Below are 15,036 nucleotides of genomic sequence, written 5' to 3'. Positions count from 1 at the left end.
TCATTGAGTAGGGAAGATGTACAATAGAGTGTGCAAGATGACAGGGGCATTTTTAGAGAGCCAAGTGATTATTTGGTGAAACAAGTGAGTGATGGGTTAAGCTCCTGGTTAAATGTACTATTCTCCAAACATCCAACGTGGCCTAATGAATCATGATGTTATCTAATTGTTCAGGTCTGCACATCAGACCATCAATTCAGCATGAACAGCAATAAATAATGGGTACGATTTATGGTACTGTCTGAGGTGGTCTTTTTGTGTCATTGTATTATATCAAAGATTTGTTTCTGACCATCAGAAGAGCAATTTGAAGTATGCCTGCCTTTTCTGTGCCTCTGTAAGACATCCGTGGCATTAGTCTGAGCAGTGTTCTGCAGCCCACATTCTGATCAGTATCAACCCCGGCAAATCCAACACAGACTCAATTTGACTTTATCAAATGACCTAAGATGCCACATAAGCAGATGAGAAGAAGAGCCCAGGCATTTCTTGTCCCCTTTTAAAGATATGCTCATTTCAAGGCAGAGATTGATACATTCTTCATGAGTGTGGGAGTCAGGGGTTATGGGGAGAAGGCGGGAGAATGGGTTTGAGAGGGAAAGATAGATCAGCCATGATTGAATGGCGGAGTAGATTTGATGGGCCAAATGGCCTAATTCTGCCCCTATCACTTCTGAACTTATGAACTTATATCATACAATGACCAAAAATAATTCAACCTAAACAATTCTGTAGCCTAATTTTGAATGAGTAAACTTTCTAGATTGGTACACTCATTGATAATTGTGCTACTAATATGTCATGTTAAAGATATGGGGTCGATGGGGCATTGCTTTCTTATCCAGTTATAATGAAGTTGACAACTTTTCAATGAATTGTGAGAATGAAAGAATGTTTGTGAATGCCACTTTGCACACAATACTTGTCAAAAATGTACCTTTTATTGCATGCAAAATATTTGCCATTTATAACATCTCTTTATACTTAAATTCAGCAGTTAAATTTTCTCTGTACATTTTCATTCAAATTTTGAATATATATTATATATTGATAAAACTCTATAGATGGCTGTTTTTGTACAAAATACTACCACTGAAGTTAATTCCTGTGGTGCAAATTTACAGGATTTTCCTTAACCATGTACATTTGTTATAAAAGCAACAAAGTACATTTTGAAACGTGCCATATTTTAATGCAAAAATTAGAAAAGTGCATTATTTTACAACACTGCAGTAATCATTAAGACAATGTAAAATATATACATAATAGTGCATTCATTACAAAAAAGAAGCAATCCCAATAATTACATTTTATACATGAGTCTGAGATCTAGCTTGAGTTGTAAACATTTTGTTACAGCTTCCTATCATTTAAAATATTTCATAGTACAACAAAAATTAAATCAGCTTTGGGAATAACAGTTAAATCATTGAAACTGTTAGACCTGTAGAGGAATCTTTTTGTTGTTGTTGTTGTTCTTTTTCTATTCTTACAGTCTTAACCCAGGCATTCAAAAACTAATTCCAGGTCATGCAGGTCTTAACTGAACTAAAGATCTAAATGCAACTCTAGCCATCCATTCCTATTCCCTTCACATAAAGCAAGAAGCAGCAAATGGCCAGAATTGCTGCAAAAGTACAAATACTCACCCTAAATTAATAAATATTAATTGCATTATTAATTTCTTTGCTAGTTAAGTTGTCTTTTCAGGTTTGTTACAATGCATACCAGTTTTACAAAGCACATGCATTTTAACTGGCATGCTAAAATGGTCTTTCCGCACTTTACAATCCATTATTAAAGAGCCAGCTTTTCAAAATACAATGGCACATCCGGTATACTGACTGCATCATGTGATAACGCGCATGCTTTTTTTCAGCAACACAATTTAGGTTATTCTGTTCTGTCGATTAATTCTGAAATGCGGCATTTAAACTGTTTTACAAAATTAGTACCTGATGCATTGTTTCCTCACATTTCCCACTTTCATCCAGAACGCTCCCTCATTCTAACAATGTAATGTTCCTTTCAAGCTGATTAACACCAATCAAACACGTCCATTTGCAAGTAGTTTTGATGGATGCGCAATGTGTTGCTTGTTCCTAAAACTCCAGCTGCCACCTGTAAGGCATATTGTCGTTGCTTTGGAGCTGTTACTAACCATGCTTCATGCTTGGTTTTTGAGTCTCGGAGAAAGGCTTCGTTTTTTTTGCTGCTTCTTCTCCAGCGCGCTCAATAACAAATCAAAATAAAAAGGGTCTCAAATGGACTTCCTCCTTCTCATGAGCCTGTGGTTTTCGTTGAAGCTGTGTAAACCCGGCGACACAGAGCTCACAGGGGAGGGGAACAGACTGTTTTTCAATGTACTCGGTGAAATCTCTTCTATCTTGTAAGATACCGAGTGAAAGTACTGAGGGTTTAACTGCGAGCTGAAGGAATTCTGGTGCGAGACCACCTGATTGGTATACTCGTGAGACCTGTAGCACATGCAGGAGCAAACAGATTGCAGGTCTGTCACTTCGGCTTTGTATCGCTGTCGGCCCTGTTGGGCGTCCTCCTGGATGTGGATAATCATGCTGTTCCTATTGCCTGCCAAAGATGCTCGCTCCTCAGCGTCCCGTCGCTCGTCTTCACTGTTCATGGTCAAAAACCTGAGAACCACCAAGTTGAGGAAGGCTCCAATAACTGTTAAACCGACCAAAATGTACATAAAGCTGAAGGCCACGTAGAGTGGCCTTTTTTGCAGGGCCTTATCTTTCTGCAGGGCCACATAGTCCCCGAACCCTATTGTAGTCAATGTGATGAAGCAATAATAGTATGCATGGAAGAAGTTCCAGTCTTCGTAGTGCGCAAAGGCAGCTGCTCCAATGCACAGGGTCCCCATGCATGAGAAGAAGCCGACAGTCACCATGTTCTCCATGGACACATCAGTGCTTTTCATGCCAAGGCATTTCTTTATCCGTTTCAAAAGGTACTTGACAAATGTGTTCATCCGTTCTCCCAGGCTCTGGAACATGACTAGGGTCAGTGGTATTCCCAGCACAGCATAAAACATGCAAAAAGCTTTACCTGCATCTGTGTCTGGAGCTGCATGGCCATATCCTATGAATCAAAAACATATATAGCGTTAATCACATTGCACCCAACATCGGAGATTGACAGATTTTTGATTAGTACGGGTGTCGGAGGTTTTGGGGAGAAGGCAGGACAATGGGGTTGAGAGGGAAAGATAGATCAGACATGATTGAATGGCGGAGTAAACTCGAAGGGTTGAATGGCCTAATTCTGCTCCTCGAACTTATGAACTTATGAATTTTTCAGGCACTTGTGTACTTAATCCTGAAACCAGGAATTACCCTGGTTCAAAAGTGGATATTTTCCACTTTAGACTTTAGAGATACAGCGCAGAAACAGGCTCTTCAGCCCATCGAATCCGTGCTGACCAATGATCACCCCCTGCACTAGCACTATCCCACACTCACTAGGGACAATTTACCATTTCTTTATCGAAACCAATTAACTCACAAAGTTGCACGTCTTTGGCGTGTGGGAGGAAACCAGAGCACCCGAAGACCAGACCACGCGGTCATAGGGAGAACATACAAACTCCGTACAGACAGCACCCGTAGTCAGGATTGAATCTGAGTCTGTGGGGCTGTAAAGTAGAAACTCTATCGCCACTTATTTTTGGAAGATTTTCCGTTTCAGAAATAGTGCTTTTATTACCCATAACCTCTGACACCCAGCATGACAATTGTGCTCTTTTCACAATGCAAAGCACTTGTTATTGAAATGCTTAGAATGTGCACGTAGCCGTTACATAGACAGCCGGGCTTGAAAAATTATCAGATGCGTTTTTCACCAAAGTATGAAATAGCAACTAAAAATTTATTATCAGGGAGTTGAGATCATTTGAATGGTGACATCAGCCAACAATGATAATGGATGCTAGACTATAAATTCAAGCAAGCATGGTGATTAAACCCCTGCAGAATGAACCCAAGGTCTCTCAATTCTCATATGACACATTTTTAAAAAGGAACAATTGTGAATTATTATACTGAGGACTCAAGTTAATTTGGGGATTAGAGATTTTGCGTTGAGCAAAATTAACTAAACTAATTGAATACATGGGCAGTGCTGCTAAAGGTGATATCAATTATTGGAATGCACTTGGACCCATATTGTTATAGGTTTCACATCACAGAATTATTCAGCTGCTAATTATGTACCCTTTGATCCCAACAGATACTGATCCAGACTGACAAAATGTTTAAGCAAGACAGAAATACAAGACAAGACTAGTCCCCAGTGCTCAGTCATTGTTTGATTTAGTCAGACAATGACTGACTAAATTGATCATTTAGTCAGTCATAGACACAAACCAATAAACAGTTTGGCTTCTAAAACATTAAATAGAGCATCCCTAACTTATTAGTGTGCAATTTATTTCCTTGCATTGGCTGGTGTGGAATTATAAACAAAAGAGAAGAAAGTGGATTTCTTTCAATACACAAATTCCAAATGGCTCTTCCAGTATAAGTTCATAAGTTCATGTGAGAGGAGTAGAATTAGGCCATTCGGCCCAACAAATCTACTCTGCCATTCAATTATGGCTGAACTATCTTTCCCTCTTAATCTCATTCTCCTACTTTCTCCCCATGACCCCTGAAGAAATTTTATACAAATTCCAAAAATTGGATTATTACCATTATCAGATGCTGGACAAGTATAAGCAGATCATTCTGTGCCAGTCCTCTGACTGAGGAAAAAGTGTCTTTAAGGTAATGAGAGAAGACTGCAGAGAAATCATTACATTGACATTTGATTGAATGAAGGCAAAACACATTTACAGATTTGATGTGTTTTTATTTCATTACATCGGTACCAAATCCTGCAAAACTATTTTGTCAACCACTGACTTGGAATTTTGGCCTGAAATTTCATGGAAAGTTTTGAGGAACGGTGATATGACTGTGAAATAACATAATGCTTATTTTGCAAATTTCACAAAGCTTATTGATCGAATTTTGCAATTCTATCTATACATTATCTTGCCCATTTGATCCATTCCTGATTTGCATCAGGCACCATCTTACCCAGATCATTAACATGCTTCGTGTAAATGATCACAAATGACACACGTTCGTCTTTTTGGATCAAAAGTCATGATTGCTGATGTTATTTAATGATTTATCTTCCACCACATTGACGTTGCAGTTTTCTACATCACTATATGTCTTTCATAGCATCAAAATTTGTAAAATATAGAAGGGAAAATCTTCCCCAATTGTATTTTCTTAAACATGCAATGCTTAATGTGCATCAGCAATCAACATTGATTTTTTTAGTACATCAGTAACATGTACCAGGACATAAAGAATGAAAAGGACCTGCATTATGGATTTTCACTGCACACCAGTTGTTTACACTGCTTGCTGCTTGTTTAACACCAGTTTTTAAAAATGTGACATATGTTGCCATCATTGCTCAGTGTAATTTTGGCATGAGTCAGATCAAGGAGATTCTAGCCCATTAATTATTTTGTCATCTGATTTGTATTTGTGGGATATTCTTCAGTGTGAAATGGCTGTTGTATTTGCTTACATAACAATTAAGTGCCTCAGGATACTATTTTTTCTTTATTAATAGCTCTGTACAAAAGCAAGTTGTTGTTGACATCATTGTGTTTCAAAGGAAATTATCTAGTGTTAAACATTTAGATATTTTAGAAGTTTGTAAATACATGCAATCTATTCTTTATTCTCTGAAAGATGTTCACAATGGTTCTTTTTCCACCTTGCATCTATTAAAACAATCAGAGTTTGAGAGTCTACCATTCGGTAAGCTGCTATATTTGAGGAAAAATGTTTTTATTCCATTTCAATTTCAAACAGAGATATTGGATCATTTTATTTTATCCCCTCAGGCTTATTATTTTCTGCATTATTCATGAAAAAGTCCCTTTTTTAATCTTATTTATTGCTGATTGATGGCGTTTCCAATAAAAGGACTGTACTGTACAGTCTGTATTATACGGAAGACGTACATTTAAGATATTGTCACATGAAAACAGTTATATCTTTGAAGAAATATTAAACTGTCAAACTGTGAGACCAATAATAGTAACACTGGGGAACAGATTGGTAATATAAATGATGAAAAAATGGAATTGTTTCCACAGTGTGCACAGACCTGTGTTCTAGATTATTATGATTTCACCTCAACACTTTGGACACCAATGCGGATCAAATTCCGGGAAATTAAGTGGAACGAATGTGGACTGTAAATTGAAAAAAAAAACCCGAAGGACACTTAAAAGAAAGGTCGACTTCAACAAGATAAATTGACAAACTTTTCAGATAAGTTAGTAGTAAGAATTGTCTGATAAGACGGTGGGAAAAGCATAGGAAACTCTCAGATAAGAAATGTCTACAGTATGAACCGAACATATTTGCACATAAAGCAAAGCAGTGAAGCCAAAACAGCAAACAACTTAAAAATGGTAATCAAACAGAGTTTTGAAAATAATTTAGAGAATGTAAGAAAGATGGTAGATGGCATGAAGGTATATACAGTTTCATTATGTGAAACATCCACCATAGTAATCTAAAGGCAATACTCATTACATATTTATATTAATGTCAATTTTCAGAGTTGTTGATTACAACATTTTAAGTTCTAAGTTAATTTAGACAGAAGGTGCAGTGTTTATTAACTAAGTCATATAGTTGCATAAAAAATTGAGAAACCTACAAACTTTATACTATTACACTTTCTGAGATACAGTTTCTGGTGCCTTTTTGGTGCAGCTCAAAGGTTCATTATAAAACCTAAAAGACTAGTTAGTTTAGTTTGGTTTATTATTGCCACCGAGGTTTATTATGTACCGAGCGAGGTACAGTGAAATACTCTAGTTTGCATGTTTATCCAGTGAAAGAAAAAAACTATACATGAATAAGATTATCTTGAACATCATAAAACTTTGTGTGGAATGATTTGCGAGGATTGAGGTTTGCCTCTGTCCTGTGCTGTATCCTTCAATGTTCTACATTCTATGTTCTATTATACAGACCATCACATATTTCAAACTACATTTTTGGCAACCTTTTCTAAGTGTAGGAGCCATTTTGTGTTTATTAGCTATCTTGGCATATTATTATAGTATTTTGTATCCTGCTGTATTATTTTTGGACACCAAGAGGTTGTCCTGAGATGAATACTAGGCTTATGTGTATGGACTGCGACGAGCCATGGGAGGGGCCAGAACTATGAGTATTATTCACCCAGCACTGATGTAATGCTTCAGTAACACCAGGAGCGTGCTAGACATAGGGTTTAACAGGCCATACAAGAGAAGCTAAGCCTACTAAACATAGGGTTTTAGTAAGTCAGTGACAGGATACGAAGGAGTGACAGTGAGATACTAAGTTCTTACCAAACAAAGTTAATGATGGGAGATATACTAATCTGTTTGTATTGTTACTTCAATAAACAACTAACTAAACTGCAATGCCGTGAAGATCTCTCCGTTGTTGTTTTTGCGTCAAGAAATATCGCTCCACCTCCTTCGTCAATGGCAAGCTTAAGGACTTTATTGGGAAGGACTAAGTTGCCGCTATATTGTAAGAACTTATCTTAGCCGGAGTGCTATTGTAGGAACTTAACTCAGCCAGAGTGAATAGATCAAGAGCTATCCTCGGTGAGTGAAGATAGTTAATCTGTCTCTTATAGTCATTTTAAGTTGGAATTGGCTCTAGGAATGGGACTGGAGCTTGTGTATCGACTGCAAGGAAGACAAGGATTGTTTTATTGCAAAAGCTCTGAAGCCGAAACAGACTGATAAGGGTCATTACCTACATTGATCTACTGCGGAGATTGGAAACTTCGTAAACCTTCGCACAGGAATTATAAATTTTGCATTAAGCTTTATTGGAAAGCTGTTTATCAGAAACTGTATTGGAAAATGGCTTCTGTGAGGAATGCTGAAAGCAAAGAAGTGACCTTGTGCAGTGCTTGCTATCAGTTTTGTTCGTAATTCCTTTGAAGATATGACTTTATGTCAGTACGTCTTAAAGGGACAGTGACGTACAAGTATGTTTTTATGTAAATCTTATGTTCGGCCAGCAGGTGGCAACATCAGAATGGATTCCCAAAAGGAAAATGGTTTTTCTTCAATAGGTCGAGCTTCTAAGTTCTCTTATGTCTCGAAACGAGTTGCTACCCTGAAAGGACAGGGTGAGATTGAAGAAGAAGAAGAGGAGGAACAAGAAGAAGAAGAAGAAAAACAGAAAAACTCAAGGTATAAACAAGCTACCAAGTTAATACAAATAATGAAAGAGAACATGGAATCAGGTGAAAATGTAAATGGAGTACAATCTAACCTGATTCAATTAATCAAGGAAGAACTGGTAAGGTTACCACTGCCTGAAGATGTGCTCGAAAAGCAAGATCAGTGGATTCACCACACAGTGGAAACTTTCATTGGGTTTTCACAAGGTACTAAGGATGGTCATCAAACTACACACTCCATTGCTGAGAGTGCTACACGTCAGAGTCGTGTAAACTTAGACATCATTGGACCTGAAGACAGTGCTTCAAATGTCTTAAACTCTAAATTAAGCTACAAATCTCGTTCTTCATCTCGTGCATCTTGGACGCACTCTGCTCATATGAAGGCTAAGGCAGACCTGTCCGATCTCGCAGAACAGGCTGCCTTCATGTAAGAGAAGTATGAGATTGAGGCTCAGATAAAGAAATGCAAAAGGAACAGAACAGAAGACAATTGGAAGAGGAAAAGGAACGGAACAGAAGACAATTGGAAATGGAAGAAGAATGTAAGAGAAGATAATTGGAAATGGAGGAAGATTGGAAGAGCCAAAAGGAACAGCTGAGAAGACGGAAGGAACGATTGGAGCTAGATGCTGTAATAGCAGCAACCAAGACAAGGTTCAATGTACTTAATGCTAGGAAATCAAGATACAGCTCGACAGTGGCTGATGGGATGAACTCTTATTTGAAAAGAGGAACTGTCAAAGGCCCTACCTTTGCTAAGGCAAGAGAAAAACCGCACAGCCAAAAGCATTTTGGCAATGAATACATAACCTGTAGAATCACAGGTGCAAGAAGATCATCCTGAAATACTTCATATTGAACAAAAAGTCAAGGAAAAGAAACCAGAACAGAAGGAAAAGCCAAGTACGAGTGATGCTGTTCACCCATCTCAAACGTGTGACCATATCGGGTCCGGTGATGAGACCTCTATATTCCCCATTGTACCAGTACGTAAAGAGCCACAAGGGAAGTACAGTGTTGCAAACACACACTTTTTTGGATCGTGGAAGTTCATCTACCTTCTGCTCTGAAGGTAGATGAGAAGGCTGAACATTTCAGGTTCAAAGATCGAAATTCTCATTGGTACCATGAATCAAGTGAAGCCTGTGACCACTTGTCTTATCTCAGGTTTGGAAATATCTAGTCTGGATAAAGATGATTTTATTCAACTATCTGATGTGTTTACACATAAGACCAACAATGTTTCTCAGTAAACATTCCCAGACAAGAAGACCTGAAGCAATGGCCTTACTTGAAGGATGTCAAGATTCCTGAAATTGACTCTGGCATTGACCTAGTCATTGGGGCAAACACTTCAATGGTATTGGAAACTCGGGAGCTGGTCAATAGTCAAAGAGATGGACCATATGCTGTGAAAACCCTACTGGGATGGGTCATCTATGGTCTCCTGAAAAGAGACCTCAACAGCAGGGATGGGAATGGCTGCCCTTCTGCTGCTGTCAATCGAATATCCATTGCAAGCTAGGAGAAGCTTCTGGTCAAGCAATACAATCACGACTTCATAATGGGAAAATCCAGAGTTGACACAATGCGGCAAAAGGAATTACAGCTTCAACTGGACAAATCAATTTTCTGGACTGATAGCACAACAGTACATTAACAACAAAACCAAACGCTTTCAAACATTTGTAGAAAAACAGAATCTCTTTTTTAAGGGATGTTACTGACGTATCACAATGGAGATATGTTAGCACAAAGGGAAACCCTGCAGGTGAAGCATCAAGAGGACTGACAGTAGACCGCTTCTTAAGTTGGAAAAGAAGAAGATTGAAGAGATTCTGTCTAATTGGAGACTATGCCAGATCCACAAAGTTTTGTGCATACTGTTCGACTTCAGGCTAAGAGCAACATCTTGGAAAGACTGATAACGAAGATAGGTTTGCTCCTGGAAGCTGATACCTGAGTACTTAGAACAATTAGGGGCTGGTGTGTAGGAGCCATTTTGTTTTTATTGCCTATCTTAGCATATTATTATATTATTTTGTATACTGCTGCATTATTTTTGGACACCAGGAGGTTGTCCTGAGATGAATACTAAGCTTACGTATATGGACTGGGATGAGCTATGGGAGGGGCCAGAATTATGAGTATAATTCACCCAGCACTGACGTAATGCTTCAGTAACACCAGGAGCCTGCTAAACATAGGGTTCAGCAGGGGTTTCTCGGAGAGGCTGAGGTATTATTGATCGTGGGATAAAGTGTCCGTGGGATAAAGCGAATATGAGAATGGTAGAGGAACCCAGAAAATAATTGTCACACACTCTGGGAGGCAATCTTTCTCATATTATTGGATATTGAAGTCACACTTGGATATTAATGTCACACTGCATTTCAGCAATGTAATGTTGCTTTTCGAGAAGGAGGCAAATTAAAACAATAGACAATAGACAATAGACAATAGGTGCAGGAGTAGGCCATTCAGCCCTTCGAGCCAGCACCGCCATTCAATGCGATCATGGCTGATCACTTTCAATCAGTACCCCGTTCCTGCCTTCTCCCCATACCCCCTCACTCCGCTATCCTTAAGAGCTCTATCCAGCTCTCTCTTGAAAGCATCCAACGAACTGGCGTCCACTGCCTTCTGAGGCAGAGAATTCCACACCTTCACCACTCTCTGACTGAAAAAGTTCTTCCTCATCTCCGTTCTAAATGGCCTACCCCTTATTCTTAAACTGTGGCTCCTAGTTCTGGACTCCCCCAACATTGGGAACATGTTTCCTGCCTCTAATGTGTCCAATCCCTTAATTATCTTATATGTTTCAATAAGATCCCCCCTCATCCTTCTAAATTCCAGTGTATACAAGCCTAATTGCTCCAGTCTTTCAACATACGACAGTCCCGCCATTCCGGGAATTAACCCAGTGAACCTACGCTGCACGCTCTCAATAGCAAGAATATCCTTCCTCAAATTTGGAGACCAAAACTGCACACAGTACTCCAGGTGCGGTCTCACCAGGGCCCGGTACAACTGTAGAAGGACCTCTTTGCTCCTATACTCAACTCCTCTTGTTATGAAGGCCAACATTCCATTGGCTTTCTTCACTGCCTGCTGTACCTGCATGCTTCCTTTCAGTGACTGATGCACTAGGACACCCAGATCTCGTTGAACATCCCCTCTTCCTAACTTGACACCATTCAGATAATAATCTGCCTTTCTATTCTTACTTCCAAAGTGAATAACCTCACACTTATCTACATTAAACTGCATCTGCCATGTATCCGCCCACTCACACAACCTGTCCAAGTCACCCTGCAGCCTTATTGCATCTTCCTCACAATTCACACTACCCCCCAGCTCAGTATCATCTGCAAATTTGTTAATGGTACTTTTAATCCCTTCATCTAAGTCATTAATGTATATCGTAAATAGCTGGGGTCCCAGCACCGAACCTTGCGGTACCCCACTGGTCACTGCCTGCCATTCCGAAAGGGACCCATTTATCCCCACTCTTTGCTTTCTGTCTGTCAACCAATTTTCTATCCATGTCAGTACCCTACCCCCAATACCATGTGCTCTAATTTTGCCCACTAATCTCCTATGTGGGACCTTGTCGAAGGCTTTCTGAAAGTCGAGGTACACCACATCCACTGATTGTCCCCTGTCAATTTTCCTAGTTACATCCTCAAAAAATTCCAGTAGATTTGTCAAGCATGATTTCCCCTTCGTAAATCCATGCTGACTCGGAATGATCCCATTACTGCTATCCAAAACCATGCAGTTACGTGCATACATTCGCTAGGCATTAATGCAAATAAAAACGGATACTGGAACGGATACGGATCCCTAACATGCGTTAATTAGGGATAACCAACACAGCAAAATAATTTGAATCTGGAAAGTCACTAAATTCTGAGAGTAAAATGCAATGTGTTGTTAAAGAGGTCTTGATTAATAGTTAAGTATAAATGTGTTAAATGAAATTTAGTACAGAGATAAAATAAGAATAAATGTGCTTTAAAAGGCAGAACCTTCAAAAAGACAGGTAAATAGAAGCTAAATTTCCAAAACACAAGCAGATTTTTAAACATGTTCAAAAAATACAAAATGGATCCTTGGCTTTTAAAAAATGTGGCATCAATTATAAAAAAAACAGAAGGTAATGTTAAACTGACACAGATTTCCGAATATAGCATTCACATTTTGGAAAACTGTTTCCAATTTGAATGTTCTGCCAAAGATATGGAAAGGATACAGCTAAGATTTAATATCGTACCAGAGATGAGAGGCATTGGTACTGATGACAGGCTGTGGAAATAAATGTTCTTTCCATTATAATAAAAATGGTTAGGACAGGATCTGAGAGCAACATTCAAGGTTCAGTAGAAGACTTTTTAAGGAAAAAATATGGAAAACTTTGGAAAAATATGGAAGACTTTTTAAGGAATATGGAAAAAATATTATAAATGGGAAATGAGAGAAACAGAGAAATATATTGGTTGCATTGAAAGTTCACTAAACGTTTAAATGTCTGGGTATGTCCATAAATGAAGTATTTTTGCAAAGGAACTTGCAGTTATGTAATATTTTTTATATTACAAACACTCCAAAGGGCTTAACAAATTGGGACTGGCAAGCAAACAAAATCAGAGACACGAGAGACTGCAAAACAACGAACTGCTGGAGGAACTCAGTGGGTTAGGCACCATCTGTGGAGGAAATGGATGAATGACATTTTAGATCGGGAGCCTTTTGCAGACTGATGGAGTGGGGAGTAGAATGCTGGAAAAGAGAGGCGAGGGTGGGACAAAGCTGGCAAGTGATATGATCGGTGGATACATAGGTGAAGTGAGGGGGGGGTCTGACTGAAAGATAGATGAAGTGACAAAAACTAGAGGCGAAAAGAGAAATAAAGGGTGCCAGATAAGGAAAGAAACGGAGTAGTGGAATGTAAAGCCAGAGGGATGGATGTGGCTAGATTGGTACTTGGGGAAGGAAAGAGGGGGGATAAAAGGGAAATATGGGACACCAGGATGAGACGTGAGCATATGGAGAAGGAGTCTCAGGAGGTGGGGGATGATGGAAGAAATGTGTGCATAGTGGGGTGGAGGAGGCATGTGTGCATAGTGGGGTGGAGGAGGCATGGAAAAATGAACGGTGGGTTAGGCGTTATTACTTGAAAATGGAGAATTCAGTGTTCATACGGTTGGTTTGTCAGCTACCTAAGCGGAATATAGGTGCTGTTCATACAATTTATGTGTACTCCAGCAAATAAGGACAATAAGGTCAGAATTAGATTGAAAAGGAGTTAAAACGGTTAGCAACCGGGAGATAGCAACCGGAACTCCAAAGATGTGCAGGCTTGTAGGTTAATTGGCTTGGTAAAATTGTAAATTGTCCCGAGTGTGTGTAGGATAGTGTTAGTGTGAGGAGATCGCCGAAGGGCCTATTTCTGCGCTGTATCTCTAAACTAAACTAAGAAAGATCCAGCAGGCCTTGAAAGACAGAGAACAACTGATCGCCAAAACGATCATCTAGTCTGTGCTCGGTCTTGCTGATGTAAAGGAGGCCACATCGGGAGCACTGAATGTAATAGCTGAGACTGGAAGGGGTGCTCATGAAACAAAATTACCATGGAAGATTTTGAACAAGAGACTTGTATGAAAGAATAGGTTTTGAAGAACACTTTATGAGTGAAAGGGAATATAACATGTCAAAATGTTTTGATAAGGGTTTGCAGGATTATTGAATGCAAAATCCCCAAAAATGCCATTTTCATGAGCTTATCATTTCTTATTTGTGGCCATATCTTTCCATTGCAACTAACTCAGAACTAGAAGAAAATTCAGAATTATTTTAATACATAATCAGGGACATGATATGTTGAATATGCAATATTTCATTAGGCTTAGGGTTAATGTTTCATCCAGCACTAACATCTTCCACTCTGACCATTCAAACAAAGATTAGAGATCCATATTCCCAGAAGTGGTTTTCACCAGGAGAATATAAAATAACATTGTTTGTTGCTGATTTGATTTCCGCATCTACCTGAGGGGAACATCATTGTATTATCTCTGGATGATGTTTATTGTAAAAGAATGAAAAATATAAAATGAACTAATATGTGTTTTTATAAGGAAACCTACTGTGTTTTATCTATCCCAAATGCTCCAAAGTCTTGATTTATTGATGAAAATATCCAGTTTCATAATGGTATATAATTCTCCTGCCATGCAGTAAAAACATTCATTCTAAAATATTTTCTTACAAATTGCAACCACATTCCAATCTTAAATACAAGGTAAGAAATATTTTAACTCCTGAGTTACTGGTTTTAGTTTAGAGAGTTTAGTTTAGGGATACAAAATGGAAACAAGCCCTTCAGCCCACCATCTATATCAACCAGTTCGGACTAGATATATGTAATCTCCCTTTCGTATTCATTTCCTCACACTAAAGCAATTTTACAGAGGCCAAATAACCTACAAACTAACACGTCTTTGGGATTTGGGAAGAAACTGAAGCAACTGGAGGAAACCCACCTGGTCACAGGGAGAAGGTGCAAATTCCACACAAACAGCACACCAGGTCAAGATCGAACCCAGATCACTGACTTTGTGAAGCAGCAGCTCTATCAGCTGTGCCACTATGCCGCCCACGATATACTTGAGCTACACTTTTCTCTATCCCTGCATTTAGAGATTTCTAATTAGTATTTAAACAGCATATACAGTGACA

The 15,036-nt window shown here is 38.9% G+C and overlaps 1 protein-coding gene across 1 annotated transcript in view; it reads right to left on the bottom strand.

The window, feature by feature from the left end:
- Positions 1 to 965: 965 nt before the first annotated feature.
- The window catches only part of kcnk9 (potassium channel, subfamily K, member 9), a 74,661-nt gene continuing 60,590 nt past the window's right edge, over positions 966 to 15,036 (bottom strand). Inside the window, exon 2 of the mRNA XM_078398514.1 lies at positions 966 to 3,102. Coding sequence (XP_078254640.1) covers positions 2,261 to 3,102 — 842 coding nt within the window. The 3' untranslated portion in view covers positions 966 to 2,260. The remainder of the gene's footprint in view (positions 3,103 to 15,036) is intronic.

The sequence above is a fragment of the Rhinoraja longicauda genome, chromosome 4, assembly GCF_053455715.1.
Source record: "Rhinoraja longicauda isolate Sanriku21f chromosome 4, sRhiLon1.1, whole genome shotgun sequence".
NCBI lineage: Eukaryota > Metazoa > Chordata > Chondrichthyes > Rajiformes > Arhynchobatidae > Rhinoraja > Rhinoraja longicauda.
Note: the sequence above shows the minus strand (reverse complement) of the source record. Positions and strands in the feature narration are given on the sequence as shown.